General features: G+C 55.0%; 3 protein-coding genes across 3 annotated transcripts; 1 reads left to right on the top strand and 2 right to left on the bottom strand.

Moving 5' to 3' along the window:
• Positions 1 to 329: 329 nt before the first annotated feature.
• Positions 330 to 1,885, bottom strand: LOC138062722 (olfactory receptor 14J1-like). Its single transcript, XM_068921728.1, has 2 exons — positions 1,678 to 1,885; positions 330 to 943 (listed from the first exon to the last, which is right to left on the bottom strand). Exons 1-2 carry the CDS (start codon positions 1,883 to 1,885, stop codon positions 330 to 332), a joined length of 822 nt encoding a protein of 273 aa, XP_068777829.1.
• Positions 1,886 to 18,740: 16,855 nt separating this feature from the next.
• On the bottom strand, positions 18,741 to 19,681 carry LOC138062721 (olfactory receptor 14J1-like). Its single transcript, XM_068921727.1, has 2 exons — positions 19,184 to 19,681; positions 18,741 to 18,761 (listed from the first exon to the last, which is right to left on the bottom strand). The coding sequence occupies exons 1-2, from the start codon at positions 19,679 to 19,681 to the stop codon at positions 18,741 to 18,743; spliced, it is 519 nt and encodes a 172-aa protein (XP_068777828.1).
• Positions 19,682 to 24,891: 5,210 nt separating this feature from the next.
• Positions 24,892 to 25,827, top strand: LOC138062720 (olfactory receptor 14C36-like). Its single transcript, XM_068921726.1, has one exon. It carries the CDS (start codon positions 24,892 to 24,894, stop codon positions 25,825 to 25,827), a length of 936 nt encoding a protein of 311 aa, XP_068777827.1.
• Positions 25,828 to 26,340: the final 513 nt, after the last annotated feature.

Raw genomic sequence — 26,340 nt, 5'->3', positions numbered from 1 at the left:
TCTGTGCCCCTGAGCTCCCTTGGCATCACAAAAGAGACCTCACAAAGGGAAACTCCCCTCATTGCACTGGGGGCATCCGAGGGAGCTGAGACTAGCCGGCTCTGAGGTTCCCCCATCTCTGGGGGATGAAGGGGGAAGCCTGGCTTCCTGATTCATCATTGTCTCTGGGTTATATTCAAATGAGAGACTTCTGAGGAGAATTGACATGAACCAAAACTCTTTATTCTTTTTCCAAGAATGGTTCAGAGAAAGAAAAAAAAAAAAAAGAGCACCATGTAGCCTTGATGCCAGATGCCCTGGGAATGAGGAGTAGATTGCAGATGGGACAGTTACTGGTGCTGACACTGTACCCATTGAAAGAGTTTCCTCAGTGCCTCCTTGAGCTCCTTGTTCCTCATGCTGTAGATGAGCGGGTTCACTGCTGGAGGCACCACTGAGTACAGAACGGCCAGCACCACATCCAGAGCTGGGGAGGACATGGAGGACGGCTTCAGGTGGGCAACCATGACAGTGCTGACAAACAGGGAGACCACGGCCAGGTGAGGGAGGCACATGGAGAAGGCTTTGTGCCTTCCCTGCTCAGAGGGCATCCTCAGCACAGCTCTGAAGATCTGCACATAGGACAGCACAATGAAAATGAAACACCCAAAGAATAAACAGGCACTAACTGCAATAAGCCCCACTTCCCGGAGGTAGGATTGTGAGCAGGAGAGCTTGAGGATCTGGGGAACCTCACAGAAGAACTGGTCCAGGACATTGCCTTGGCAGAGAGGAATGGAAAATGTGTTGGCAGTGTGCAGCAGAGCATTGAGAAAACCAGTGGCCCAGGCAGCTGCTGCCATCCTGACACAAGCTCTGCTGCCCAGGAGGGTCCCGTAGTGCAGGGGTCTGCAGATGGCAACGTAGCGGTCATAGGCCATGACAGTGAGGAGACAATACTCTGCTGTAAATAAGAAGACAAAGAAAAAGACCTGGGCAGCACATGCTGAGTAGGAAATGGCCCTGGTGTCCCTCAGGGAGTTGGCCATGGATTTGGGGACAGTGGTGGAGATGGAGGCCAGGTCGAGGAGGGCGAGGTGGAGGAGGAGGAAGCACATGGGGGTGTGGAGGCAGTGGTGGCAGGCTATGGCTGTGATGATGAGTCCGTTGGCCAGGAGGGCAGCCAGGTAGGTGCCCAGGAAGAGTGCGAAGTGCAGGAGCTGCAGCTCCCGTGTGTCTGCAAACGCCAGGAGGAGGAAGTGGTTGAAGGATTTTGCTCTCTCCAGGCATGTAGGACTGTCCAAGGAGGAAAAGACAGTGGCAAGTCAGGAGAGACCCTCTCTGATCAAAACTCTTTCCCTTTCTCACAGACGTCCCTGTGTCTGTGAGACAGAGCGAATCAGTCCTGCTCTGATGTAGGAGGGCTGTTCAGCCACATCCAGTTCAGAGGCATGTTGACCACCCAAGTAACAGCTTCACTTTGGGGGGGTAAGTGGGGGAGGGATCTTGCTTGTTGGTCTGCTCTGCAGGGTAGGAATATGCACCCTTAAAATTGCTGTGAGTTGGCAAAGTTCTTTAAACATAGCAGAATCAATTCTTGAAGCGCAAGGACAATGAAGAAGCCACAGAGCCATAACAACCTGATCTCTCTTACTTTCAGCTATCACACATAAGCTGCAGAAGGACACAGCAGCGCACAGTCCAGCAGCTTATCCCAGGGAGGGTCAAGGGTCTTAAAGGAGGGGTGTCCTGAAGGGACAGTCAGCTCATTCCCCAGCCCCACACACTCTGCTCCTTTGAGCCCCACAGGCAAGAAGGAGACCTCCTCCTCTTGCTCCATCTGCAGAGACAGCTCTATGGCTAGGACCACAGGGTCTGTGTCAGAGTCTGCAGCTGCAAATGTCATCCCCAGAAAGCCCTCGAGCAAGAACAAGAGCGGCCCGGACAGGGGAAGAAGCAAGGAGCAACACCTTGTTGCTTCTGCCTAGGGTGGCAAAGACAGAAGGAGAGGGACACTGAGCAAGGTCTTGCCCTAACCCAGCTGTGCACACCACCTCCCAGATGCAGACATCACAGGGCAGTTGTCCTCAGTCCCTTAGTCACGGTTTAGGAAACGGGCACTCAGCAGGAGAGCTGCTCCTCTCCTCTTCTCGGGCTCTGGCTACCAAAAAGACTATTTGGGTGCTAGATCCCTCGACCTTGAGGGCAGAGAGCTCTGCTGGGTGGCAGAGGACAGATGCAGGGGACTTGCGGAGGGGAAAGCATCTGCACTGCTGGGGCTGGCAGACCCTTTCCTGCACCCCAACCTCGCATGGGGTTTCAGGTAGCAGTTTCCTCTCCCTCTCGGACCATCTCTCTGCTGCTTGGAGGTGTCCTTGCTGGGAGCTCTTCCTCTGTCCCCACACAGACCCCATCCCACCCACTGTGATCCCAGCTCTGCCCTACAGAAACCTCCAAGCAGCAGGAAGCTGCCCAGCAGCATCTCCCTGTGTGCAGGAGCTAAACAGCAGACCAGAAGATCTCCCATGAGACTGGCAAGGTGATGTTGGTGGTGCCTGTAGGCTGAGGGGTGGTGAAGGCACTTGCTGAGCTTCCTTGCAGGTGTTGTCACCCTTCAGTGTGCTGGTGAAGAGGCTTAGCCCCTGGATTAAACCTGACTGCTGCATTTCCATTCCCACCAGGCAGAGACAAGTCCTCTGGAAAACTCCACTCTCCAAATATCCTCATGGTGAGCAAGAGCTGTGGGCAGCCCTGACTCACGCAGCACCCTCTCAGCAGGACAATGAACCTGCCCTGCTGGGGGGTCGCTCCTCCCACCCAGACCTTCTCCCTGCAGCACTGTAGGCTGCTGCCCAGGCAGGCTGAGTGCTGACCCACGCAGGCAGCAGAGTCACTGCCCCGGGCACACAACACCCCGCGGTGGCAGGGACACTGCACCTGGGACTATACCCCAGCTTCACACCCCTGCACCAGCCCCGGCACAAGGAAGCAGGCTGCCTTGTCCCGGGGACAGTGGGGCAGGACATCCCTGCTCTGAAGCCTCTCTCCCTCTTCTGCCCTGGAGGAGCCGGGAGAGCGATCCTCACAACCCCATTGCCCTGCAGCCAGACACTCACCATGCAAAGGGCTGGGAAGATGTCTCCCACAAGGAGCTCTCCTCCCTCCTCCCAATCCACACTGCCTTCCACTTCTCTCTGCCTTCTCGCAGCTCCTCTCAGCAGCAGCAGGCAGTGCCCTGAGCCCTGCTGCTCTTGGCAGAGGAGCTGCTCCTGCACACAGCTGGGCACATGGGCACTGCTGCCACGGTGCCACCAGCTCCCTCTGTCCCAGGACCCTGGCCCCACTCAGGAGCAGGGACACAGCTGCAGGCGTGACTTCCTCTGCCCCTCGAGCTCCCTCAAGATTGTCCTGGGGCTCCAAGGCTGACAGCTCCAGAGCGGCAGCACGGTCCCCTCTGGGAAATGCTCTTGCAAGTGTGCTCATCACCTCCAGTCCCTCTCTGGGCTGTGGAGGGAGACTGATTTCAGCAGTGTGCTTGATCCCATCAGGGGACAGAGGTGGAGAGAGGGGGACATGTTCCCCTCTCTCAAGCCCTATTCCTGGCCCAGCACCAGGCAGCAGACCTGGGCAGGGAGAGGGAGAGGGAGAGGGAGAGGGAGAGGGAGGGGGTCATTTCCCCTGCACAGGGCAGGGATTCAGAGGAGCAAATGCAGGTGGTTCATGTCAGCTTGGCAGGCCTTGGGCAGCAGGGGGATTCAGCTCCCTCCCAGGCAGCCCACAGCCCCCTAGCAGGTGGGATTCTTCTGGCCTCAGCTCAGCTGTGCCCAAAACAGGTGCCTGCATGCAAGCCCTTGTCTGAGCTGCCACCATGAGCAATAGGGATGGAGAGGGGAGTCAGCAGAGCAATAGGGATGGAGAGGGGAGTCAGCAGCTCGCACCCAAAGCCCTGTGATGGCTGAGCTTCCAGGCTTGGTCCATGTCCTGTGTCTGTGTGTGTGCCAGCTGTGATGGAGCAATTCTGAGACACCCACATCCTTCCTGAGCCTCAGCTGTGGGCCGGAGGGGTGGTGGGGTGGATTCCCTTGGCCACCTGAAACTACACGAAATATTTTCAGTGTCTGAACCTTCCTTAGCCATGTGTTTCCACTGCACATGCAGTGCTGTTCAGCTGAATAAAAGGAGGTGTTCACCAGAAGGAGAGTTAGGTTGCTCTCTAGGCTCCACCAACTGTGTACACTGCAGCTCAAGTCACCACAAAGACATATGCATGTCCCGGCTTTGCAGGCACTTCCATTAATTCAGGGCTCTCATTTTCAGGCAATAAAAAAGGCCTCTAGTGCTGTGCCAGGGGCCTGGGGTGCCCAGCAGGAACTGCAAGTGGCTGGCTCATACCACACAGGACCTCCAGGGAAGCCATGTGCTGGAGGAGTGGGTTCGAGGCAGGCCCCAGAGAGTCTCTGAAAGGGGTTTGGGGCCTGTGTGCCAGCAAGTGAACACCAACAGCATGGCATGGACACACGGTCCTTCCCAGCTACATTCAGAGGTGCTGCAGGACTGGGGGGCACATCACAGCAGAGTCTACACTCAGGTCTCTGCACTTTCAAGTCCTTCCAGCTCTCCTGTCCCTGAACCTCTTCTCACCCCCTCACATGATATGAACAGGGACAGTGCTAATGATGTCCTCGGGATGTCTGGATCAAAGGCGGCCCAGACCTAGGGACTTCTTCAGTGGCACTTGGTCCTTCCTGGAGATTGGTTCACCTCTGTCACAGGTCTCAAGGTGCTGCAGAATCAGCTCAGGCAGCAAACCCCTCTCCTGCCATTCCTGCACAGCTCAGCACTGTTTCTTCCTGGCCTTGGGCCCTCAGTAAAACTAATAGACAGCTTGAGAGATTGGCTTGGCCGCACTTGGAAATCAGGACTGAACTCCAGGGCAATCAGGCAGCATACTGGAAGCAGAAGGAGGTGGGGGCTGCAACAGAGGAATTCAGAAATATTGTCCAGGGAAGTAGGGATGGTGTTAGGGAAGTCAAAGCTCCCCAAGGGTAGACACTTGAAGGGGATGACAAGGGCATGAAGAAAAGCTGCTACTGCTTCAGGGTCAGTAAAAGAGTAAAAAGGAAAATGTTGGCTCACTCCTGGATCAGGCAGAGGAAAACAACCAACAGTGAGTGATGACGGAGTGAGGGATGACTTGCAAGAACTCAACCCATATAAGTGCAGGACTGGGTGGGCTGCATCTGAGGACATTGAGAGAGCTGGCCACTCTCACAACAAGACTGCTGTCTGTCACCTTTGAAAGGCTATGGAGATCAGGAGAGGTCCCAACGAGCTGAAAAAAGCATATGCTGTGCCCATCTTCAAAAAAGGCCACAAGGACAAATCAGGGAGCTGCAGGCCATTCATCCGCACTTTGGTGAGGAGTGTGTCATGGAATGATTCCTCTTGCATCACCTTTCTGGGCATAGGAAGAAGGTGACTGTGAACAGTCCACAGGAATTTACTGGAGGTAAAGCCTTCCTGATCAACTTGATTACCTTCTGTGATAAAAGGCCTGTCCTTGTGGAGGAGAGGAGAGTAGTGGATGTCATTTACCACAGTTGTAGCAAGGGGTTTGACATCATTGTCTCACACTAGATGGTTGAGGGCTGCCATCCAGATGGACCCCTGCAGGAAGGAGGAATGGCTTGCCAGGAAGTTTATGGAATTCACAAATGAAACAAATGCCAGGTCCTGCACCTGGGGCAGACAAACACCCTGCAGTGATCTGGGCTGGGGAGTGGCCAGATGGGCAGCAGCTCTGCAGAGAAGGACCTGGGAGTCTTTGTGGGCAGCAAAGTGAGCGAGAGCCAGCAGCACGCCCTGGCATCAACGGAGGCCACAGTGTCCTGGGCCGCCTGAACAAGAGCACAGCTGGGAGATTGAGGGAAGGGATTATCCCCCTCTACTCCACACCTGTTAGAGCACATCCAGATACTACAGCCATTTGGGGCACTGTGTAGAAGAACACTGTTGATGACATGGAGTGAGTTTGGTGGCACACCCCCAAGGAGCCCAGGCACCAGAGCGCTTGTCCTGTGAGGAGAGGCTGAGGGAATGGGCCTTGCTCAGCCTGAAGAAGGGAAGGCTTTGCGTAGACCTAATCACAGCCTCCTCATACCTACCAGGATGTCACCAAGAAGATGGAGCCAGGCTCTTCACCAGTGTGCACAATGGGAGGATAAGGCCCCAATGGGCATTAGCTGAAACTAGAGAGAGCTTGAAGCTGGGGATAAGGGGAAACTTTTGACCCATCCAGACAGTCAAGCACTGGGGAAGGCTTTCCAGAGAGGTGCTGCCATCTCCACCCTTAGAGGTTTGCAAGTCCTAAAGGAGTAAAGCCTTGAGCAACCTGGATGGAGCTGATCACTGACCCTGCTGTGGGAAGGAGGTTGGAGTAGAGACCGCCTCAGCCCCCTCCCAGCCAGAATGATTCAGCATTTCCTTCCACCCTGGGTCTTCCCTTGCTGACCCTAGGGAAAACCTTCAGCTTCCTCGTGACTATGGAAGTAGATCTCCCAAAAGGATCACCAGATCAGCTGCATGTTCCTTGTCCCACTCTGGTCAGAGGCATTCAGATTGAGGGCTGCTTGGCAGCCACCCCCAAATCACCTTCAGTTTTCTTTTCCTTCACCTTTTATTGCATTTTGTCCCTCTTTTCTCCCTTCCAAACTCTTCTTTTACTCTCCTGATCCCCTCCCATGCAGTCAGCCAACCTCTGTTTCCCCATTGGCCCTGGGTTTCCTTTCTTTGTGCATTCATTTGGCTTGTCTGAGATGGTTGCCATGGTGATTTCTACTTTTACCACTAGGGCCTTGAAACTGGTACTGCCTTTTATTATGTGTAGTGTCCTGCAGGTCCTCACGCTGTTACCCTGCATGATAGGCACTGCAAGATAGGATGAGCCATCAGTACGCATACATTAACAGCTGACCCAGAGGAGCCTGAGTCCAGAGGGTCCTTGAGAAACTTGGGGTTTTGTCCAACAAAAACTTCATAACGTTGTGCAAGGAGAAGTGGCAGACCTTGCCTCAGGGGGCAGAACAGGCTGTGCATCAGGACAGGCTGAGACCTGACCAGGAGAAGAGTGATCCTGAGGAGAAGGGCCTAGATGTTACAGGAGGGATGCAATAGGAGCCAGTGCTGTGTGCTCACCACAAATGAGGCCAGCTGCATAGAGGGCTGCATTAGGAAGTGCATAGCCATCGAGACAAGGGCAGTTCTTATCCCCCTCAGCACTGTTGTGGCCACATGTGGTCGAGTCAGCACTGGTGTGGCCACATGTGGAATAGCGTGTCCCAGTGTGGACTGCCCAGTGCTGGAGGAATGGGGATGAACATGGAGAGGGTCCAGAGGAGGTCTGCCAAGATGGGGTTGGGGGCCTGAAGGCCATGGCCTGTACGGAGAGGCAGAGGGACCTTGACTTCTTCAGCCAGGTGAAGCGTTAAAGACAAATGGAATATAGTAGTAGCCTGGGACTGCTTGAAGGGTGGTTCCAGAGGGGATGGAGCTTTTGTTGGTATTAGGAAAGAGCATGAAAAGGGGAAAGGGGCACAAACTGCTTTTTGACAGGTACAGCCTGGGCTTCAGGAGAAAGACATGTCACTTGAAGGGTAGTGGTGTGGTGCAACAGGTCAGCCAGAGGCCTCTGAGGTCACCCCATGCCTCTGTGTTTCAAAGAACACCAGCAAGGATAGAGAGACCTCAGTAAATAAGAGAGATCCTAGGGATAGAGCAAGGGGAGGAAGCATGTTGGGTGTCTACAGGGTGCAGGGAAAGAGGCACAGGCATGGGACAGTGTCGGACAGACTGTGGTAGAGATGGCTGAGGGCACTGCCATGGCTGAAAGCCTCCAACAGAACCGAGGTCTCTGGCCTCTTGGCTATGGTTGCTGTCTCTGACACCACCGACTACGAGAAGCAGTTTCCTTATCTCACTGGGGCCTTGCTGCCACCTTGTCCACAGGACCAAGCGGTGCCATATTATTGTCCTGCACTCGGCGTTGCACATGCCCACCCTCACACTGCCCCCAGGAAGATCCCTGAGAGACATGTGAGGGAAGCCACCACCCTTCCCAGGGGCTGGCTGTGGGGCTTGGCTGATCTGCTTGAGAACACACATCAAGGTTGACTTGGCATCACAGAGGCACCTGCACATTGACTTGGCCTACCTGCAATCAGGGCCTCCAGCTTTGTGCTCTAATCAGCCCCCTGGGGAGGCTTTGTCAGTAATGGCCCTCAGTGGGACTCCTTAACACTCCAAGAAACTTGGGATTTACTTCTCACTTCAACTTCTGGAGAGGTTTCTTCAGCCTCTCCTCAGCATCTGAGGTTCATGGGCTCAGCACCAAATACCCTCGAGGGGTCATTAAAATGCAGAAAGCCCTAACAAGCCCTGTCTCTTTCCATCATGTTCTTCAATTCTTCTGCTGCTAATTGGCAAGTGTTCAGGAGGGTATTGAAAAGAGGAAGTTTTCAAGGAGGACCAGAAAGTAAAGATGTCTACTTTTCAAGCTTTCTTTATTCTTCAGGTTTCAGAAGAAGTGATACCCACCTTCTCCAATTCACACTGACCCACAGGGTCCCTTGATGAAGCCTGGACATGCAGGAAAAGCAGTACTTTGGATAGGAGACATGTATGGACAACCTTCCTCCCCACCTCCCCAGCCCTGACATTTCTCTCCTCAGCCCCTGGGGACTTCCCTCACTCGGCTTAACATCTAGCCTTTTCCCGCTCAAGTCTGTAGCTGAATGTTACAGCTCCTGGGCAACAATTCCCACCTGCTTTCCTTAGAAAATTAACTGCAAACAGAAACAGAAGGATTTGTCTCAATTCTGATTACACAAAAATAAACATGATGCAATGTCCTAAGAAATAACATACAATCTTCAAGTGTATGTCAAGGACAAGTTGCCTCCAGGCAGGTCCACAGTCTGCAAGGAATAGCCTTCCTTGACATGTTCTTCACAAATAGATAAGCAAGGTGAGATAGAAACACAGTGAGGGAGTTTTTTGAAGGGTCAATGAGACTGCTGAAAGACGAGACAAGCTTCAGACTCCCTGAAGCTCAGAGCAGCGACTAGAGAGTTGAGAGGTACCTGAATGATACAGAGGAAGGGGAGGAGGAAAACTGGGAAACTATGGGAAAGTGCATAAGCCCAGGTCATCGGATGCAAAGAAGCCTTTAGAAATGATCAATGCAATCAGGACATGTGGAAACATGTGGGAGATGATTGAGATGACATCCACAGCCTAATACACCGAGCAGTGGAAACACAAGGTCAAGGGCAGATCAGTATTTCTTCTCCCGAGATGAATACCCTTCCTGAAGAATTCCACTCTTTCATCATACAAAAACACTGACATTAAAGTTACTCAATCATTGGAGGTGATGAAAGCATGTTCATATTTTTGAAACTTTCAAACCAACACATCACGTTTCCAGGCAGAGCTCAGGGGTCGAATCACAAGCACCCAGTGGCACTTGGAGAGGCCCTGGTGTCTCGGAGGTCCCTGCCTGGGCCTGGCAGCTCTCCCAGGGGACCTGCAGGAGACCGGAGCCCCTCGGAGCTGCAGATGGAGGCTGGGCAGAGGGCACCAGGGCAGTAGAAACAGCACCAGACTTCTGTGACCCTCTAACTGTATCCTACCTTAGTTCTGAAAATCTCTTTCCTTTTGAAAAAAAAAAAAACACACACACACACACACACAAAATCCCCCTGAAAGACCACTAAACTTAAAAAAAGATCAAGAAGGATAAAAAGAACACAAAAAATTTTGAAGTTGGAAAGTATAACAAGATATTTATTTACTTTAAACCTTTTTCTCAATTTCTTTCTTGGTGCATTTTTAACGGTAGTTTCTAAAGATTTCTATTCTATATAGGGCCTACACTATTCAAAAGATATTTGAATTGTGTCTTTCACAAGTATAGTGTCCCACCAACCCCTCCCTGCTCACTTCCTGGACCAGTCTAGAAGTAACTGAGCCTCACTTGCTTTTATGCCCACCTTACTGGCTAGAGGGGACCTTTGTCCAAATTAGCCACAGATCCACACTTGGTATTTCACCTCAGAGGAGGGTCATTTGGAAAGAAGGGGCCACGAGTGAGCTAATACCCAGGCTGCACCCCAGCTGATGAGGCAAGAGCTTCAGAAACTGCAGGCCTCACTGACCAGCTCAGTGACACATCCAGCCCTCCCGTTTGCTTCTAGTCCTCCAAGAGGGAGCAACAAGCACTTCCTCTGAACATCCACTCCCACCTCTGCTCCTGCTCCCTTCCCACCTCCACCAATCCAAGGGCAGAAAGAGCATTCCCATCTTGCAGACAAATCTCACCAGGCCCCTCTCTTCTCATGGGGAACAATTTCCACACCACGCACACACTGTCAAGCCTAGATTTCACCACCAATGTCTAAGCCACGCTGCAGGCCTACATACTGCGGGGACAGGCGGGACCTCCGAGTCACTTCCCAGCCATGGGCAGCCTGGGCTGCTCTGTCTGCAGTCACCTCACAAGCACCTTCCCAGCCACCTGCCTCCTGCTGCCCTATCAGCCACTCCAAAAGACAGGACCTCACGGCCACCTTCCCAGCCGTCTGCCCGCCACTGCCCTACAAGCCCCTGACACACAAGTGACCTCACAATGACTTCCTCAGCCATCAGCCAAATGCTGACCTCCCAGATGCTCCGGCCAACATCACCTCCAAAGCAGGCGTCCCAGCCATGGACCTGCTACTGCCCCAGCAACTGCTCACCTAGAAGACACCTCACCAGCACCTCCCCAGCCACACGCCTCCTGCTAGCCAATCACGAACCGTTGCAGAAGGGACCTTACAGACAACACGCCAGCCTTGTTCCTGCAGCTGGCCTCTCAGCTCCTCAGCCCCAAGGGACCTCAGAATCAGCAGCCGAGCCACGGGGCCCCTGCTGGCCTCTCAGCTACCGACAAAGAACTGATTGGACAGCAGTGATTTTCTGGCACAGCTCTCACAGACACTAGGGACCTCGTGGCTGCTGCCCCCTGCAGCTCCCCCTGCCCTCCCCAAGGCTGAGACACCTCCTGAACGGCCTCCCTCACTCACCCTGGCGCCTCACACTGCTCCTAGTGCAGCAAAACACCCAGGATGGACTGGTTTCTGCCCTAAGAGAAGATCACCTTCTGCCCAGCCAGTACCTACACCGAGCCCGTGAAGCTTCAGAACTGGAGGAAGGCCTGCAAGGAATTTGTGGCAACATTTGTTGATGGGCCGATTGTGTGGGAGCAGCGACCATGAAGCTGAAGACAGCAGGGCCTTGTGTCCCAGGCAGAGCAAGAAGCCTTCCCACAACTCCAAAGGCCACTTCCTTCCCCAAGGAGGGACTGAACCAAGCCTGCACATCCCCTACACATCAAGGACAACAAGCACTCTCTGATTTGGTGCCCTGACAGAGCCTTTTCACAGGCACTTCCTCTGAACAGCCCGTCTCACCCCAGAGCCTGCTCCCTTCCCACCTCCACAAAGCAGAGGGCAAGTGCTATCCCAGGAGGCGAACCAGGCCAGCTCTTGCCTCTCTCTTGTGCCTCACGTGCCCTCAAGGCCCTCACCCAACAGGCCTCCTACTGAGGGGCCCTTTGGGGCTTCAAGGCAGGAGGACAAAACTCTTTGGCACCACTCCCCTTCTCTCGGGCCATGCTCCAAGAGCTCACCAATGACCACACGGCTGCACACAGACACACTCAGCAGCACGGACAGGACCAGTGCACCAGCCTTAGACAAGCACCCTTCCAACCAGGGAAACGGCACAAGGCTTCCGCTGCTCTCAAGCCTTTGCCTTGCCCCGGCTCAGCAAGGCCGGGGATTTCTCTGCCAAGCAAAGCCTCGAGCCAAGCCAGCAGCTTTCAGCAGGGCACGTGCCACATGGAAAAGCCAGCGCAGGCTCTGCCTCCAGGGGCCCCCCCGGCACGGCCCAGGCAGAGTCCGAGAGCACCAGCTAAGCCACCCACTGAAGGAGCTTGCGGTGTGGCAGAGCCAAGCTGGTTTGTCCTCCGGTTTGGTGCCAGGAGCTCTCCTCCAAAGCAGCACCAGGCAGCAGCCTGCAGCAAGGACCACTTCCCTCTCTTCCCTTAGCAAGTACTTGACCCCCTAGTGCTCCACTCTTTGGCCCCTACATTTCTCAGGCCTGCAAGGACACGACCCCATCATGGCGTCAGCAGGGAGCAGTCCGAAAAACAACAGTGGTCACAATGCAAAGGCTCCAGGACTCTCCCCACCTCCCAAAAAAGGAGTGGCAACTCTAAAAGCACTTAGGTAGAAAACGCCAAGGGGAAAGGGCTTCCAGCGCTCAGCGTCCACAATGCCTGCCCACAAGCCGCCAGGCTGCTTGGAGGACGCCTGTGCTCACCACCACTCCCTTGGCTCCAGAGACTCGCAGCAATGCACCTAGAGCTCATTGGGCTCCTCACACCTCATTTTTTGCCTACCTGAAGCCCCCCTCCATCTCCTCCCCAGCTCTGGATCTAGTGCTGGCTGTCCTGTATGCGGTGGTGCCGCCAGCAGTGAACCCCCTCCTCTACAGCATGAGGAACAAGGAGCTCAAGAACGCACTGAGGAAACTCTTTCAATGGGTACAGTGTCAGCACCAGTAACTGTCCCATCTGCAAACTACTCCTCATTCCCAGGGCATCTGGCATCAAGGCTACATGGTGCTCTTTTTTTTTTTCTTTCTCTGATCCATTCTTGGAAAAAGAATAAAGAGTTTTAGTTCATGTCAATTCTCCTCAGAAGTCTCTCATGTGAATATAACCCAGAGACCATGATGAAGTAGGAAGCCAGGCTTCCCCTTCCTCAGCAGAGATGGGGAAACCTCAGAGCCTGCTAGTCTCAGCTCCCTCAGATGCCCCCAGTGTGATGAGGGGAGTTTCCCTGTGTAAGGTCTCTTTTGTGATGCCAAGGGAGCTCAGGGGCACAGAGTCAGGCTCAGACGAGTACAGACAGGGTGAGACCTTGGGTCCCATGTCCGTTAAAAGAGCTCAGCTCCCCAGCTGCGGTCTTCTTCCAGGTGTGATCTTCTACACCTCTCCCCTGCAAGTGTGGCAGCTGGGTGTCACCGTGGGCAGGTCCCTTCCCTCTACAGAGCTCCAACACTCACAGTGGAGCAGGAATGGAGGCGAGGAGGGTCTGGACAAAGCCTCTGGCAACAGACCCTCTGCTCCACAGGACCATCTTTCTGGAAGAAAGCCAATGTCACGCCAGTCTTCAAAAAGGGCAAGAAGGAGGAGCCAGGAAACTACAGGCCTGTCAGCCTCCCCTCCATCCCTGGAAAGGTGATGGAACAGCTCCTCTTGAAGGTCATCACTAAGCATCTGGAGGACAAGAAGGTGATCAGGAGTAGTCAGCATGGATTCACCAAAGGGAAATCATGCTTGACCAATCTGATAGCCTTCTATGACGGAATGACTGGCTGGGGAGATGAGGGCAGAGCAGTGGATGTTGTCTTTCTGGACTTCAGCAAGGCTTTTGACACTGTCTCCCATCACATCCTCCTAGGTAAGCTCTGGAAGTGTGGGCTAGATGAGTGGACAATGAGGTGGCTTGAGAACTGGCTGGATGGCCGAGCGCAGAGGGTTGTGGTGAATGGCGCAGAGTCAAGCTGGAGGCCTGTGGCTAGTGGTGTCCCCCAGGGGTCAGTCCTGGGCCCAGTCTTGTTCAATATATTCATCAATGACCTGGAGGAAGGGACAGAGTGCACCCTCAGCAAGTTTGCTGATGATACTAAACTGGGGGGAGAGGCTAACACACCAGAAGACTGTGCTGCCATTCAGAGTGACCTGGACAGGCTGGAGAGGTGGGCAGAGAGGAACCTCCTGAAGTTCAACAAAGGCAAGTGCAAGGTCCTGCACCTAGGCAGGAATAATCCCATGCACCAGGACAGGCTGGGGGTTGACCTGTTGGAAAGTAGCTCTGCCGAGAAGGACCTGGGAGTGCTGGTGGACAACAAGTTAAACATGAGGCAGCAGTGTGCCCTTGTGGCCAAGAAGGCCAATGGTCTCCTGGGGTGCATGAGGCAGAGTGTTGCCAGCAGGTGGAGGGAGGTGATCCTGCCCCTCTATTCAGCCCTGGTGAGGCCTCCCCTGGAGTACTGTGTCCAGTTCTGGGCTCCCCAGTACAAGAGAGACATGGCACTGCTGGAGAGAGTCCAGCGGAGGGCTACCAAGATGATGAGAGGGCTGGAGCACCTCTCCTATGAAGAAAGACTGCAAGAGCTGGGCCTGTTCAGCCTGGAGAAGAGAAGATTGAGAGGGGATCTCATCAATGTGTACAAGTATCTGAAGGGGGAGTGTCAAGAGGATGAGGCCAGCCTCTTCTCCGTGGTGCCCAGCAACAGGACAAGAGGCAATGGGCACAAACTGAACCACAGGAAGTTCCACCTGAACCTGAGAAAAAACTTCTTCACTGTGAGGGTGACAGAGCATTGGAACAGGTTGCCCAGAGAGGTGGTGGAGTCTCCTTCCCTGGAGATATTCAAAAGCCGTCTGGATGTGATCCTGGGCAATCTGCTCTAGGTGACCCTGCTTGAGCAGGGAGGTTGGACGAGATGATCTCCAGAGGTCCCTTCCAACCTAAACGATTCTGTGATTCTCTGATTCTGTGATCTCCCCACTACCACAGCACACATTTCCTCACTGCTGCCTTTGAGTGGAGGCTGCAGGCTTCCTGCCGACATGTCCACCAACAGCAGCAGGAATTGCTCTTGTCAGGGTTGCTCTCCTCATTTCCACCCTGTCCTGCTCTGCTCTCATGTGCACGTATGGCCTCAGTGCTCTTGTAACATGGTGTTTGCATGGGGTGGGCAGTGAGTGGAGCCTCACGAAGTGAGGGAGGGACCATGGTGGAATAACCAGAAGGCAAAGCACTAGATCCGGGTATGCTTGGGGAAACGAGGGCTCTGGAGTCCCCAGAGAGGCAGTGGGGACCCAGGAGGTGCAGGGAAGGGGGATGGGAGAGTGATTCCTGCACCTCCAGTGAAACACCACAGGCTGGAGCTATGGCACACCCAAACACATCTCCTGCTGTGTCCAGCGCCCTGGGGTCACTCTGAGCACTGTCCACGAGAACAGCCACATGCCAGCAGTATCAGTGGTGGTGATCCCTGTGCAGCTGGGTCTGCTTCCCACCCCAGCCAGCATGGCCAGGGCTGAGTCAGGAGTCATCCCATGGCCCCATGGCTCCACAGCCGCTCGCTCTGCAGAGCAGCACCACCAGACCAGGGCCCTGCAGGAAGCACAGGGGAGGGGATGCAAGAACAGCCAGGCCAGCACGGACACACTGACCTGGGGAAAGGCTCTCTGGGGAGCAGGGACGTCCCAGGAGAAAAGCAGGGCAGCAGGCAGAGACAGAAAGTGAGAACGAGAAACAGGTTTCTCTGGGCACCAGCTCAGGGCAGGTGGCTCTGTCCCCGGGGCAGCAGGAGGTGCCGGAGGGGCTGCAGAGACAGGGCTGTCATGGTGTGCTGGGCAGCAGGGTGGGCATGGAGGGGCTGCAGGCAGCCAGGGAGGGGGATCTCGTGGGCACAAGAGCAGGGGAGACAGAGTGACCAGCCTCATCGCGAGAGCTCGTCCCTCTTGCCGGGGAGCTGCTCCCCTTGTCCTTGGGCCGTGTCGGAGTTATACTGTTGTGGCGGCCCATGCCAGTAGTGCACGTGCACCATGAAAAGAGCATGTTAGATAGCTGTATGTGCCACTTAGAGATTCTTCAGCTGACCTGGGGGTTGTCTTCTTGAGGTGTGAGGGGGTTTACAAGAGCCAGCGCACACAACACTTAACAGTAAACAAACTTTATTCCTCCTCTCATAACAGTAACTATATATATTTATATGTCTATATATATACACACACAATATTTATATACCAGTAGTGAAATGAAAATTAACAGTAATAACATTATTTCAAATCAAAGTGTACAGCAACAAGAAAGACACAAAACCTTTAGAAAGGGGAACAAGGTCGTGGAAGGGGATTGATGCCCAAGCTACTAGATGGCTGCGGCTAGAGCTGAACCGACAATGAACACGGCTGGGGGGCAAGAGCCCCAGAGGGAAGAAGCGGCACCTGCGTGCAGGGCCTGCTGCAATTATCCCTCCGGACGGGGTATTCTCCGTTCCTGGGGATGGAGCAGCAGCTCCCTAGCGTGACTGGGACACACGGCTCTTGCTGGAAGAAGCAGCACTCAGTTAGAGACCTCCCGCAAGATCCTCCAGACGGGGTGCCACCTAATCGTAGGAGTCGGAGAGGGAAAGGTCAGGCTTCCTCTCCACGTAGTGCGGTGCCCTCGCACGGCGCCCCGGTCGAGGGGGTGTTGGTGACGAAGTCCCGTGGAGCATCGCTTCCGCCGCTCCGACGGTGGCCAGCCGCTGCAGCTGCTCGACGTCTTCAGCTGGGGAAATGTGCCTGTAGGAGGCGGCTGGGCGACTCGAGAGCTCTGACAAGAGCTGCCACAGCCTCTTCTTCCCCGGCCGCATCGACCTTCGGTGAGTGTCCACCTGCCTTTGTGATCTTTTATCCAGGGGTTCTTATAACCAGACTAATCCAGTATGTAGTCACCCAGGAGGACTAACCTGACCAATCAAAACATGCACTTTCAATCCGGCCATTTGCATACCCGCTGCCTTGCCAGCCTCCCAGAAGGTTCCTTTGGTCGACAGCCCAGACCACCTGATCTGGGATGCCCAATCAACTTAAAAGGAAAGTTGCAGGAACCTTTTGGCACAGTATCGGTCCTACTCCAGGTTATAGATAGGGCAGGTGGATTGGCCGTTCGTCTTCTAGTATGTTCCTATGGTGGGGAGGGGAGTTAATTCACCACAGCATCCCATCACTCCATCCCATCCTCTGCATCACTCATAAAGGCAAACAGCATTGGCTCCAGTAGTGACCTCTGAAGAACATCACTGGTAGCCATTAGTCCGTTGGACTTTGCAGCACTGTTCTCCATCTTCTGAGCCAGGCGGCCTCCAGCTAATTTCCTGCATACTCCAGTGCTTACTGCTGCATTGCACATCTGCCCACTTTGGCGACAAAGGTGCTAGGGAAGACCATGTCAAAGGCCTTCCTCCATTCAAGCTATACACAAGCTATGCACAGCACTCCCCTTGTCTCCAAAGCCAGTCATCCCATCACAGGCGGCAATCTTGGGGGGTCAGGCACAAGTTGCCCTCCATGACTTTATGCTGGCTGATCCCAACCCCTTCCTGGGGCTGGAAATCACTCCCACGAAGATTTGCTTCCCAGGGGCTGAGGTGACAAGGAGCAGTCTGTCCTTTCCCAGAGGCTTTTTCTTGTCCTTCTGGAAGGTGGATGTAATGTTTGGGGGGAAGGTGGGGAGGGCTGGGACTGGAGAGCAGCCCCATGGCCCCGCTGTGCAGGCACCGACCAGGGCAGGGTGTATTCAGGGCTGGGGACACGTCCCCCCAGCACAGTCCCCACCACAGCCCTCGGTGCCCCGTCCCCCCACAGCCATCCTGCTCTGGCACCCTCCCCCAGCACCCGGAGCCTGCCCAGCCCCGACCGTGTCCCACGCGGGGGTCAGCGCACAGCCATGGCCCGGGGTCTGCCGGGGTCGGGGCTGGGAGAGAGGCCGGGCAGGGCTGGCCGTTCCCCTCCATACCGGCACTGAGCCCAGCAGGACAGAGCAGCAAAACGCACCCCAAAACCTGGGGTGAGCGACCAGGGCAGGGGGGATGTGTGTCTTCCGCCCCACCAGCCTCCCAGCTGGAACTGGCCCCAGTGGCACCAGGAGGCAGGCCACAGGGACACTCTGGGTCCCTCCTTCTGGTGTCCAGGAGATCCCCTACCCCCAGCATGCCTGCAGCCCCCCGGGCCAGCCCCTCTCTCCACGACACACCAAGACCCCCTGCCCTGGGGCTCCTCTGGCCGCTCCTGCTGCCCCAGGGGCACAGCACCCTGCCCTTCCTGGACACACAGAGAAACACGTTGCTCTTCCTCCTTTATTCCTCCTTGCCAGTGCACAATTGCTCCTTTCCTCTTCTCCAGGGACCTCCCTGCTCCCCACAGAGCCTTTCCCCATGTCCGTGTGTCCAGGCTGGCCTGCCCAGCCGTTCCTGGACCCTCCCCTGTGCTCCCCGCAGGGCCCCGGGCTGGCGGTGCTGCTGTGCAGAGGGAGTGGGCTGTGGGGCCACGGGGCCATGGGGTGACTCCACGCTGGCTGGGGTGGTCACGGTGGGAAGCAGACCCAGACGGACGGGCCTCATTGCACCTGACAACCCCCACCAAGGGGTCTGTGGCCATGAACGATGCTCTGAGCAGTCACAGGCGATTTCTAATGGCTCAGGCTGTGTTCAGGTGTGTCCTGAGATAGGTCCCATGTTTTTTCATTGAAGGTGACATGAAGGACTCTCCAGGCTCCCTTCCTGTGCCTGCGAGATCCTCACTGATTGTGGTGGGATTGCAGAGCTCTCACTCACCTGCATATTTATTGGTTTTGCCCTTTAGGTATGGGTGACTCCAGTTGACTTTGTGAAGCCCCATTCACTGCCCACTCCTTGCCACATGGCACCCTTGGAGATGCCCTGGGCTCTCCTGGGGGCTCCATACTGCCTTTGTGAAGGACAGGCATCCATCTCCAGCCTTGTCAGATAGGAGACACCCCTTGACCATCCACCACCTCCAGGAGCCCTGGGCACCCACAAGTGACAGCTGAATCCAGCCCTCTTTTCCTAACATATCACCCCTTCAGCTCATCGTCCTAAGAACACAGAGAGCCCCAGAAAAGCAACAGGGTCTCTCAGGGTGAAAGTCCTCAAGCACAGTGTTGACTCTCGCTTTGGAAGGAGAGCCCCACCTTCAAGCACTACACTGAGGAAATCCTCTTTTGTTAGAGAGAAAGCAGCTCTGACACAGTCATAGGGAGAGTTACAAAAGGCCTCTGGGTCAGATCGACTGGGTAGGTACTGCTGAAGAAGTGGAAGGAATTCAGACCCTTCTGTACAAACATGATTATCACAGAGACAATGCGCAAAGCATAACAGTTGTTTGAGAGAAATCAGAAGCCCCTTATGAAAAGGGATGGGCAGCTTAGTGCTGCTGAACTAGAACCAGCTGAATCAGTTTCCTCAGGGCCTCCTGGAGCTCCTTGTTCCTCATGCTGTAGAGGAGGGGCTTCACTGCTGGAGGCACCACCGAGTACACAACAGCCACCACCAGATCCAGAGCTGGGGAGGAGATGGAGGGGGGCTTCAGGTAGCCAAACAAGCCGGTGGTCATGTACAGAGAGACCACAGCCAGGTGAGGGAGGCACATGGAGAAGGCTTTGTGCCTTCCCTGCTCAGAGGGCATCCTCAGCACAGCTGTGAAGATCTGCACGTAGGACAGCACAATGGAAACAAAACACCCAAATATTAAACAGGCAGTAACCACAATAAGACCAACTTCCCTGAGGTAGGAATGTGAGCAGGAGAGCTTGAGGATCTGGGGAACCTCACAGAAGAACTGGTCCACGACATTGCCTTGGCAGAGTGGCATGGAAAATATGTTAGCAGTGTGCAGGAGAGCACAGAGAAAACCACTGGCCCAGGCAGCTGCTGCCATCCTGACACAAGCTCTGCTGTCCAGGAGGGTCCCATAGTGCAGGGGTCTGCAGATGGCAATGTAGCGGTCATAGGCCATGACTGTGAGAAGGGAACACTCAGTTCCAACCGAAAAGGAAAAGAAAAAGAGCTGGGCAGCACATCCTGCGTAGGAAATGGCCCTGGTGTCCCTCAGGGAATTGGCCATGGATTTGGGGACAGTGGTGGAGATGGAGGCCAGGTCGAGGAGGGCGAGGTGGAGGAGGAAGAAGTACATGGGGGTGTGGAGGCGGTGGTCGCAGGCTACGGCTGTGATGATGAGGCCGTTGGCCAGGAGGGCAGCCAGGCAGATCCCCAGGAAGAGTGCGAAGTGCAGGAGCTGCAGCTCCCGTGTGTCCGCAAATGTCAGGAGAAGGAACTCGTTAGGAGAGCTGCTGTTGGACATTTGCTCTGCCTTGCTTCAGGACACTGTCCAAGGAGGAACAGGCATTGACAAGTTAGCACAGGCTTCTCTGAGCCAAACCCATTGCCCTCCTCAGAGCAACCCCCACATTGCCTCTCTCCTTTACCTTGTTCTGCTCCCTTCCCTCACCTCTGCTTTCGGCTGAGTGTGTGGTGCAGAGCAGGGGCCTCTGCCCATGGGCTACAGAGGAGTCAGCCCTGCTCCACCTGGGCCTGTAAATGGAGGTGTCAGACTGTCCTGTGCAGTTGGTGGAGATACCTGGGGATGGGCACCCTGAGCTGAGTGAAGCTGCCTGTATCTGAATCAGTGAATCAGTCACACCAGCTCCCACTCCAGCATGGGAGAGAAACAGTGCAGTGAAGGCAGGGGCTGACCCAACCCTTCCTCAACCTCTCTGCCCCACTGACATGGACCCTGCCCTCACATCAGTTCACCCTCTGCACTCTTTCTACAGGCACTGTCAGGGGAGTGGGAAGTTCCTGCCTCCGCTGCAGCTGAACCCCCTCCTTAACCCCACCGAGCGTGAGAGCAAGAACCAGAGCAGCACAAAGAGGTGAGGAAACTGTGAGGACTACTGTGACGCTCCGACCACAAGGAAAGCAAGGAGCAAGACACAGACGGGCTCTCAGGAAAGCCTTCAGCTCACCCAGCTGTGCTCACCACCTCCCAGACAGCAACCAGAGCAGGACAGTCACTCTCAGCCCCTTTGTCCCGCAGTGAGAAACAAAGCTCCGCTGGAGGTCGGGCTGCTGAGGAGGAGGCTCATGCCCTGCACCCCCTGGCCTGGAGGGCAGAGGCTCTGCTGGGTGGGAGAGGAGACACAGAGGGGCTTCCTTAGAGGAACATGTCTGCACGGAAGAGGTTCACGGGGAGGTCTCCACATTCCCCCTCCCACAGCATTCACGTTTCTAGCTTCCTCTCTTTCGCTGATCAGATCTTCCCTACTCAGAGCTTTTCCTCCTGGGAAATGGGAGCTGCTTCTCTATCCCTCGTCTTCTCCCTGTCAGCGCTCACAGACCCCATGCAGAGTGGGGAAAGAGTTTTCGGAGGTTCCTCGCAGACCTCTTGATCTCTCTCTGTCAAGTCTAGGAACGTCAGTCTGTTGTCCAAACCTGGCACCTCCTTTTCCAACCCTCCCACCTGCAAAAAGCAGGAATCGGAAAGCAGAGACTCAGGAAAACTCCTGATCTTCAAGGCAACCCCTGCCATGAGTGACCTCCTGCAAAGGTCCCTTGGAAATACCATGGGGGTGAGCTGGAGCTGAGAGCAGCCCTGACCCACACAGCACCCTCTCGATAGCAGAATGAACCTGCTCTGAAGGCGGTCGCTCCTTCCACCCAGACCTTCTCCCCACAGCGCTGTGGGGAGCTCCCCGGGCAGGCTGAGGGCTGACCCACACAGGCACCAGAGTCACTGCCCCGGGCACACAGCACCCTGGGGTGCAGGGCTCTGCTCTGAATTACAGCCCTGCGCACACCTGGGGGCACTCCCTGGCTTCACAGCCCTGCACCAGCCCTGCAAGCAGGTAGCCCTCATGCCCTGTCCCTCTGACCGTGTGGCAGCGCATCCCTGCTCTCAAGCACCTCCTGCTCCAAACAGCAGAAGCTGGGAGAGCCACCCGGACAGACGCTCTCAGCTGTGGAAGGTGCCAGCTGCAGAAGAGCCCTCCAGGAACCACAGCAGCGGTGCCCTGCAGCCAGAGACTTACTGTGTTAGGGGCTGTGAAGGTTCCTCCCTGCAGTGAGCTCTCAGCCGTCCTCCTGCTCCCAACTGCCTTTAACTTCTGAGTCGCTCATCTCCTCCTGGCCCCTGCAGGCAGTGCCCTGAGTCTTGCTGCTCCATTCAAAGGAGCTGCACCTGGACAGAGCTGTCTCTCTGCAGCGCCTGCCAGGTTGCCCTGGGCTCCGGCAGTCCCAGGAGGCAGGCCCAGCTCAGGAGCAGAGGCCCAGCTGAAGACGTGGCTTTCTTTCTCTGTCCCCTGTGCACCCTCGAGATGGTTCCAGGGCTCCAGGGCTCACAGTTCCTGAAAGGCAGCAGAGTCACCCTGAAAAATGTCCACTGAAGGGGACTAAAAAAAATCACTGACAGTCCCTCTCTAAGCAGTGGGGACAGACTGAGCTCAGCATTGCAGTTCTTTTAAGAGAGGTGGAAATGTCCCACTCTACAAGGCCCTAATCCCTTCTCTTAAGAAGAGAGGACACTTGCACAGGGACAATAAGGCAGTACATTTACTGATGCTTCAGGGACTGATTGAGAGGAGTTAATCAATACCTCTAATGCCCAGTGAGAAATCCCTGGGATGGAGGGGGAGTCTGTTCCCTCCCATTCACTCCACACACCTACAGGAGGTGGGATTTCCCTTGCCCAAGCTCTAATGTGCACAAAATGCCTGTCTGCATGGGAGCTCCTTCTCTAGGCTCCCACTGTAAGCAATGGAGATGGAGGGAGGGAGTCAGCTGTTCACACGCCCCTCTTTGGACATTTCAAGTACCAGTGGTGATGCTAGACATTTGTCAGTGTCTGCTTGCTCGGATGGAGCAACTATGAGTCCCACATGCTTCCAGAGCATCAGCTGGGGGCGAGATGGAGAATCTTCTTGGCCTTCTGAAATGACGCTTGATGCCTGCAACTGCAAGAGCTCCACTCATTCTGAAGGCAAGACATATGTGGATCCCGGCATTGCAAATATCAGGTAATTCAATGTACACACTGGATGTAATTCAATGACAGTAGACCTGGAAGGCCATCTCAGATGCATGGGGTGTCCAGCACAACCGCCATGTTTCTAGCAGATTCAGCACAGGACCCACAGGAACACTGTGCCCTTTTGGAGTGGTTGCTGGGCAAATACTCCAAAGCATCTCAGATTTCCTACCTGTTCCCAAACAATGGATTCCCACCACTGCCTTTAGGCAAAATCCATCCCGTGTACATCCAAGCATTCTGCAAAGATGGAGGGCACATCATACCCAGGTTGCGATGCATATGCCTACACTCTCCAGCCCTGCTAGTTCTCTCCCTGAACCTTTTCTGAATCTCGAGAATATGAACAGGGACTGCGCCAGTGATGCAGCCATGGAGTGGCTGGGCCACAGGCTGTTCAGGCCCAAAGTCTTTCTCAGTGGCACCTTGGCCTTCCTTCAGATCTACTCACCTCTGTAACAGCACCCAAGGTGCTGCAGAGTCAGCTCAGGCACCAAACATCTCTCCTGCCACGGCTGCACAGCCCAGCTCTGTTTCTTTCTCACCTTGGCCATTACTGCAGGGTTTGCTCTCTTAGTCGGTGCCTCATAGCGTCATTGGGAGAGGAAACTGCTACCAGAAACCTCATGCGAGGTTGGGGTGCAGGAAATGCTCTGCCAGCCCCGGCAGTGCAGATGCTTTCCCCTCCACAAGCCCCAGCATCTGTCCTCTGCCACCCAGCAGAGCCCTCTGCCCTCAAGGCCAAGGGATCTAGCACCCAAATTGCCTTTCTTGCAGCCAGAGCCCGAGAAGAGGAGAGGAGCAGCTCTCCTGCTGAGTGCCCATTTCCTAACCCATGACTAAGGGACTGAGGACAACCGCCGTGTGATGACTCCATCTGGGAGGTGGTGTGCACAGCTGGGTTAGGGCAAGACCTTGCTCAGTGTCCCTCTCTTTCTGTCTTTGCCACCTTAGGCAGAAGCATCAAGGTGTTGCTCCTTGCTTCTCCCCCTGTCGGGGCTGCTCTTGTTCTTGCTCTGGAGCCTTCTGGGGGTGAAATTTGCAGCTACAGACTTTGACATAGACCCTGTGGTTCCTGCTGCAGAGCTGTCTCTGCGGATGGAGTGAGAGGGCGAGGATTGCTTCCTTCCTCTGGGGCTCAAAGGCACAGAGTGTGTGGGGCTGGGGAATGAGCTGACTGTCCCTTCACGACACCCCTCCTTTAAGACCCTTGACCCTCCCTGGGCTGTGCTGCTTGGCTATGTGCTGCCCTCGAGAAGGGCACAGCTCTTCTGGAGGACGTGTGTGATAGCTGAATGTCCCATGCAGAAGCCCCAGAGGTGCTAAGGAACTGGAACTGCTGCTGGCGGTGGCTGTGTGTGGGCAGCTGAAATAAGCCCTGTGTGTCTTTGGCTAGAAGCTGACTGTTGAGAGCTCCCTCTGTGTCAGAGCCACATCATCGAGTCCTTCTTCTGATCATCAGAGCCATGCGCTATGTCACACCCTCTCCATCACTCTCTCAACATCTGAGCTGAGAAAGGGAGGAGAGTTTGGAGATGTGCGCTGTGCAAGTGGACACCGCTGTCAGCACAGGCCAGTTTCCTTTCAGGGTAAGTTGTGGCTGAGATTGTCCTGTGGCTGAGAGGTGAATGCCCAAGGCATCAGGGACTGGGACTGCTGGGGAGACCAGTGTGCTGGCTCTGTCGTTGGGCACAGGGAGAGCTTTTGCCTCTTAGGACTCTCTCATCTTCACACTGAGAGCAGTGGAAAGGGTGCATATTCCTTCCTTGCTGAGCAGACCAACAAGCAAGCCCCCCTCCCCTGCCCCCCCTCCCATATTGAAGCTGTTGCTTTGCTGGTCAAAATGCCTCCGATCTGGGTATGAACATGCTGAACAGCCCTCCTACATTAGAGCAGGACTGATGCCTCTGGAGCCGTTGGGCAGAGGTCCCTGCTCCTCATGGCACACTCAGCCAGCACAGACTGGAGCTCTGGACAGGGAGTGGAACAAAGGTGTTGCTGAGAAGAAGAAAAGCAATATCTGGGGGCGGGGAGGGGAGGCGATTTCTGTGAGAAAGGGAATGAGTTTTGATCAGAGAGGGTCTCTCCTGACTTGTCACTGTCTTTTCCTCTTTGGAAGGTCCCCTTGTCCCAGAGGAAGCAAAATGTCCAACAGCAGCTCTCCCAATGACTTCCTCCTCCTGACATTCGCGGACACGCGGGAGCTGCAGCTCTTGCACTTCGCACTCTTCCTGGGCATCTACCTGGCTGCCCTCCTGGCCAATGGCCTCATCATCACAGCCGTAGCCTGCCACCACCGCCTCCACACCCCCATGTACTTCTTCCTCCTCAACCTTGCCCTCCTCGACCTGGCCTCCATCTCCACCACTGTCCCCAAATCCATGGCCAACTCCCTGAGGGACACCAGGACCATTTCCTATGCAGGATGTGCTGCCCAGGTCTTAGTTTTTGCCATTTTCATTTCAGCTGAGTATTCTCTCCTCACTGTCATGGCCTATGACCGCTTTGTTGCCATCTGCAGACCCCTGCACTATGGGACCCTCATGGGCACCAGAGCTTGTGTCAAGATGGCAGCAGCTGCCTGGGCCACTGGTTTTGTCAGTGCTATGCTGCACATTGCTAACACATTTTCTCTACCACTCTGCCAAGGCAATGTCGTGGACCAGTTCTTCTGTGAGATTCCCCAACTCCTCCAGCTCTCCTGCTCAGATTTCTACCTCCGGGAAGTGGGGCTTAATGTGGTTAGTGCCTGTTTATTCTTTGGGTGTTTTATTTTCATTGTGTTGTCCTATGTGCAGATCTTCAGAGCTGTGCTGAGAATGCCCTCTGAGCAGGGAAGGCACAAAGCCTTCTCCATGTGCCTCCCGCACCTGGCCGTGGTCTCCCTGTTTAACAGCAGCTCATTTTTTGCTTACCTGAAGCCCCCCTCCATGTCCTCCCCAGCTCTGGATCTGGTGGTGGCTGTTGTGTACTCGGTGGTGCCTCCAGCAGTGAACCCCCTCATCTACAGCATGAGGAACAAGGAGCTCCAGGAGGCCCTGAGGAAACTGGTTACACAGGTGCAACGTAAGCACCAATAACTATCCCATGTGTGCCCACTCATCATTCCCAGGGCATTTGGCATCAAGGCTCTGTGTGGTGCATTTATTTCTTTCTTACTTTTCTCTGATACTTTCTTGTGAAATGCAAAGACGTTTTCGTTCATGTCGCTTCTCAGGAATCTCTCGTTTGAAGCCGACCCAGACACTGTGTTGAAGCAGGAAGCCAGGCTCCCCCTTCATCAGCAGAGATGGGGGAACCTCAGAGCCCCCCAGTCTGAGCTCCCTCGGATGCCCCCAGTGCAATGAGGGGTGTTTCCCTTTGCAGGGTCCCTTTTGGCACTGGCACCAAGGGAGCTCAGGGGCACAGAGTCAGGCTCCAATGAGTACAGGCGGGGTGAGACCATGGGTGCCATTTCCATTAGGAGAGCTCAGCTCTGCTGGCCACAGTCAAGGTGTGATCTCACACCCCTGTCCTGCAAGACTGGCAGCTGGTTGTCACCATGGGCTGATCCCTTCCCTTTACAGAGCTCCAACCCTACAAGTGGAGGAGGA

Source organism: Struthio camelus, chromosome 29 (genome assembly GCF_040807025.1).
Source record: "Struthio camelus isolate bStrCam1 chromosome 29, bStrCam1.hap1, whole genome shotgun sequence".
NCBI classification, from domain to species: domain Eukaryota; kingdom Metazoa; phylum Chordata; class Aves; order Struthioniformes; family Struthionidae; genus Struthio; species Struthio camelus.
The sequence above is the reverse complement of the archived record's forward strand: the minus strand, read 5'-3'. Positions and strand labels throughout refer to the sequence as shown.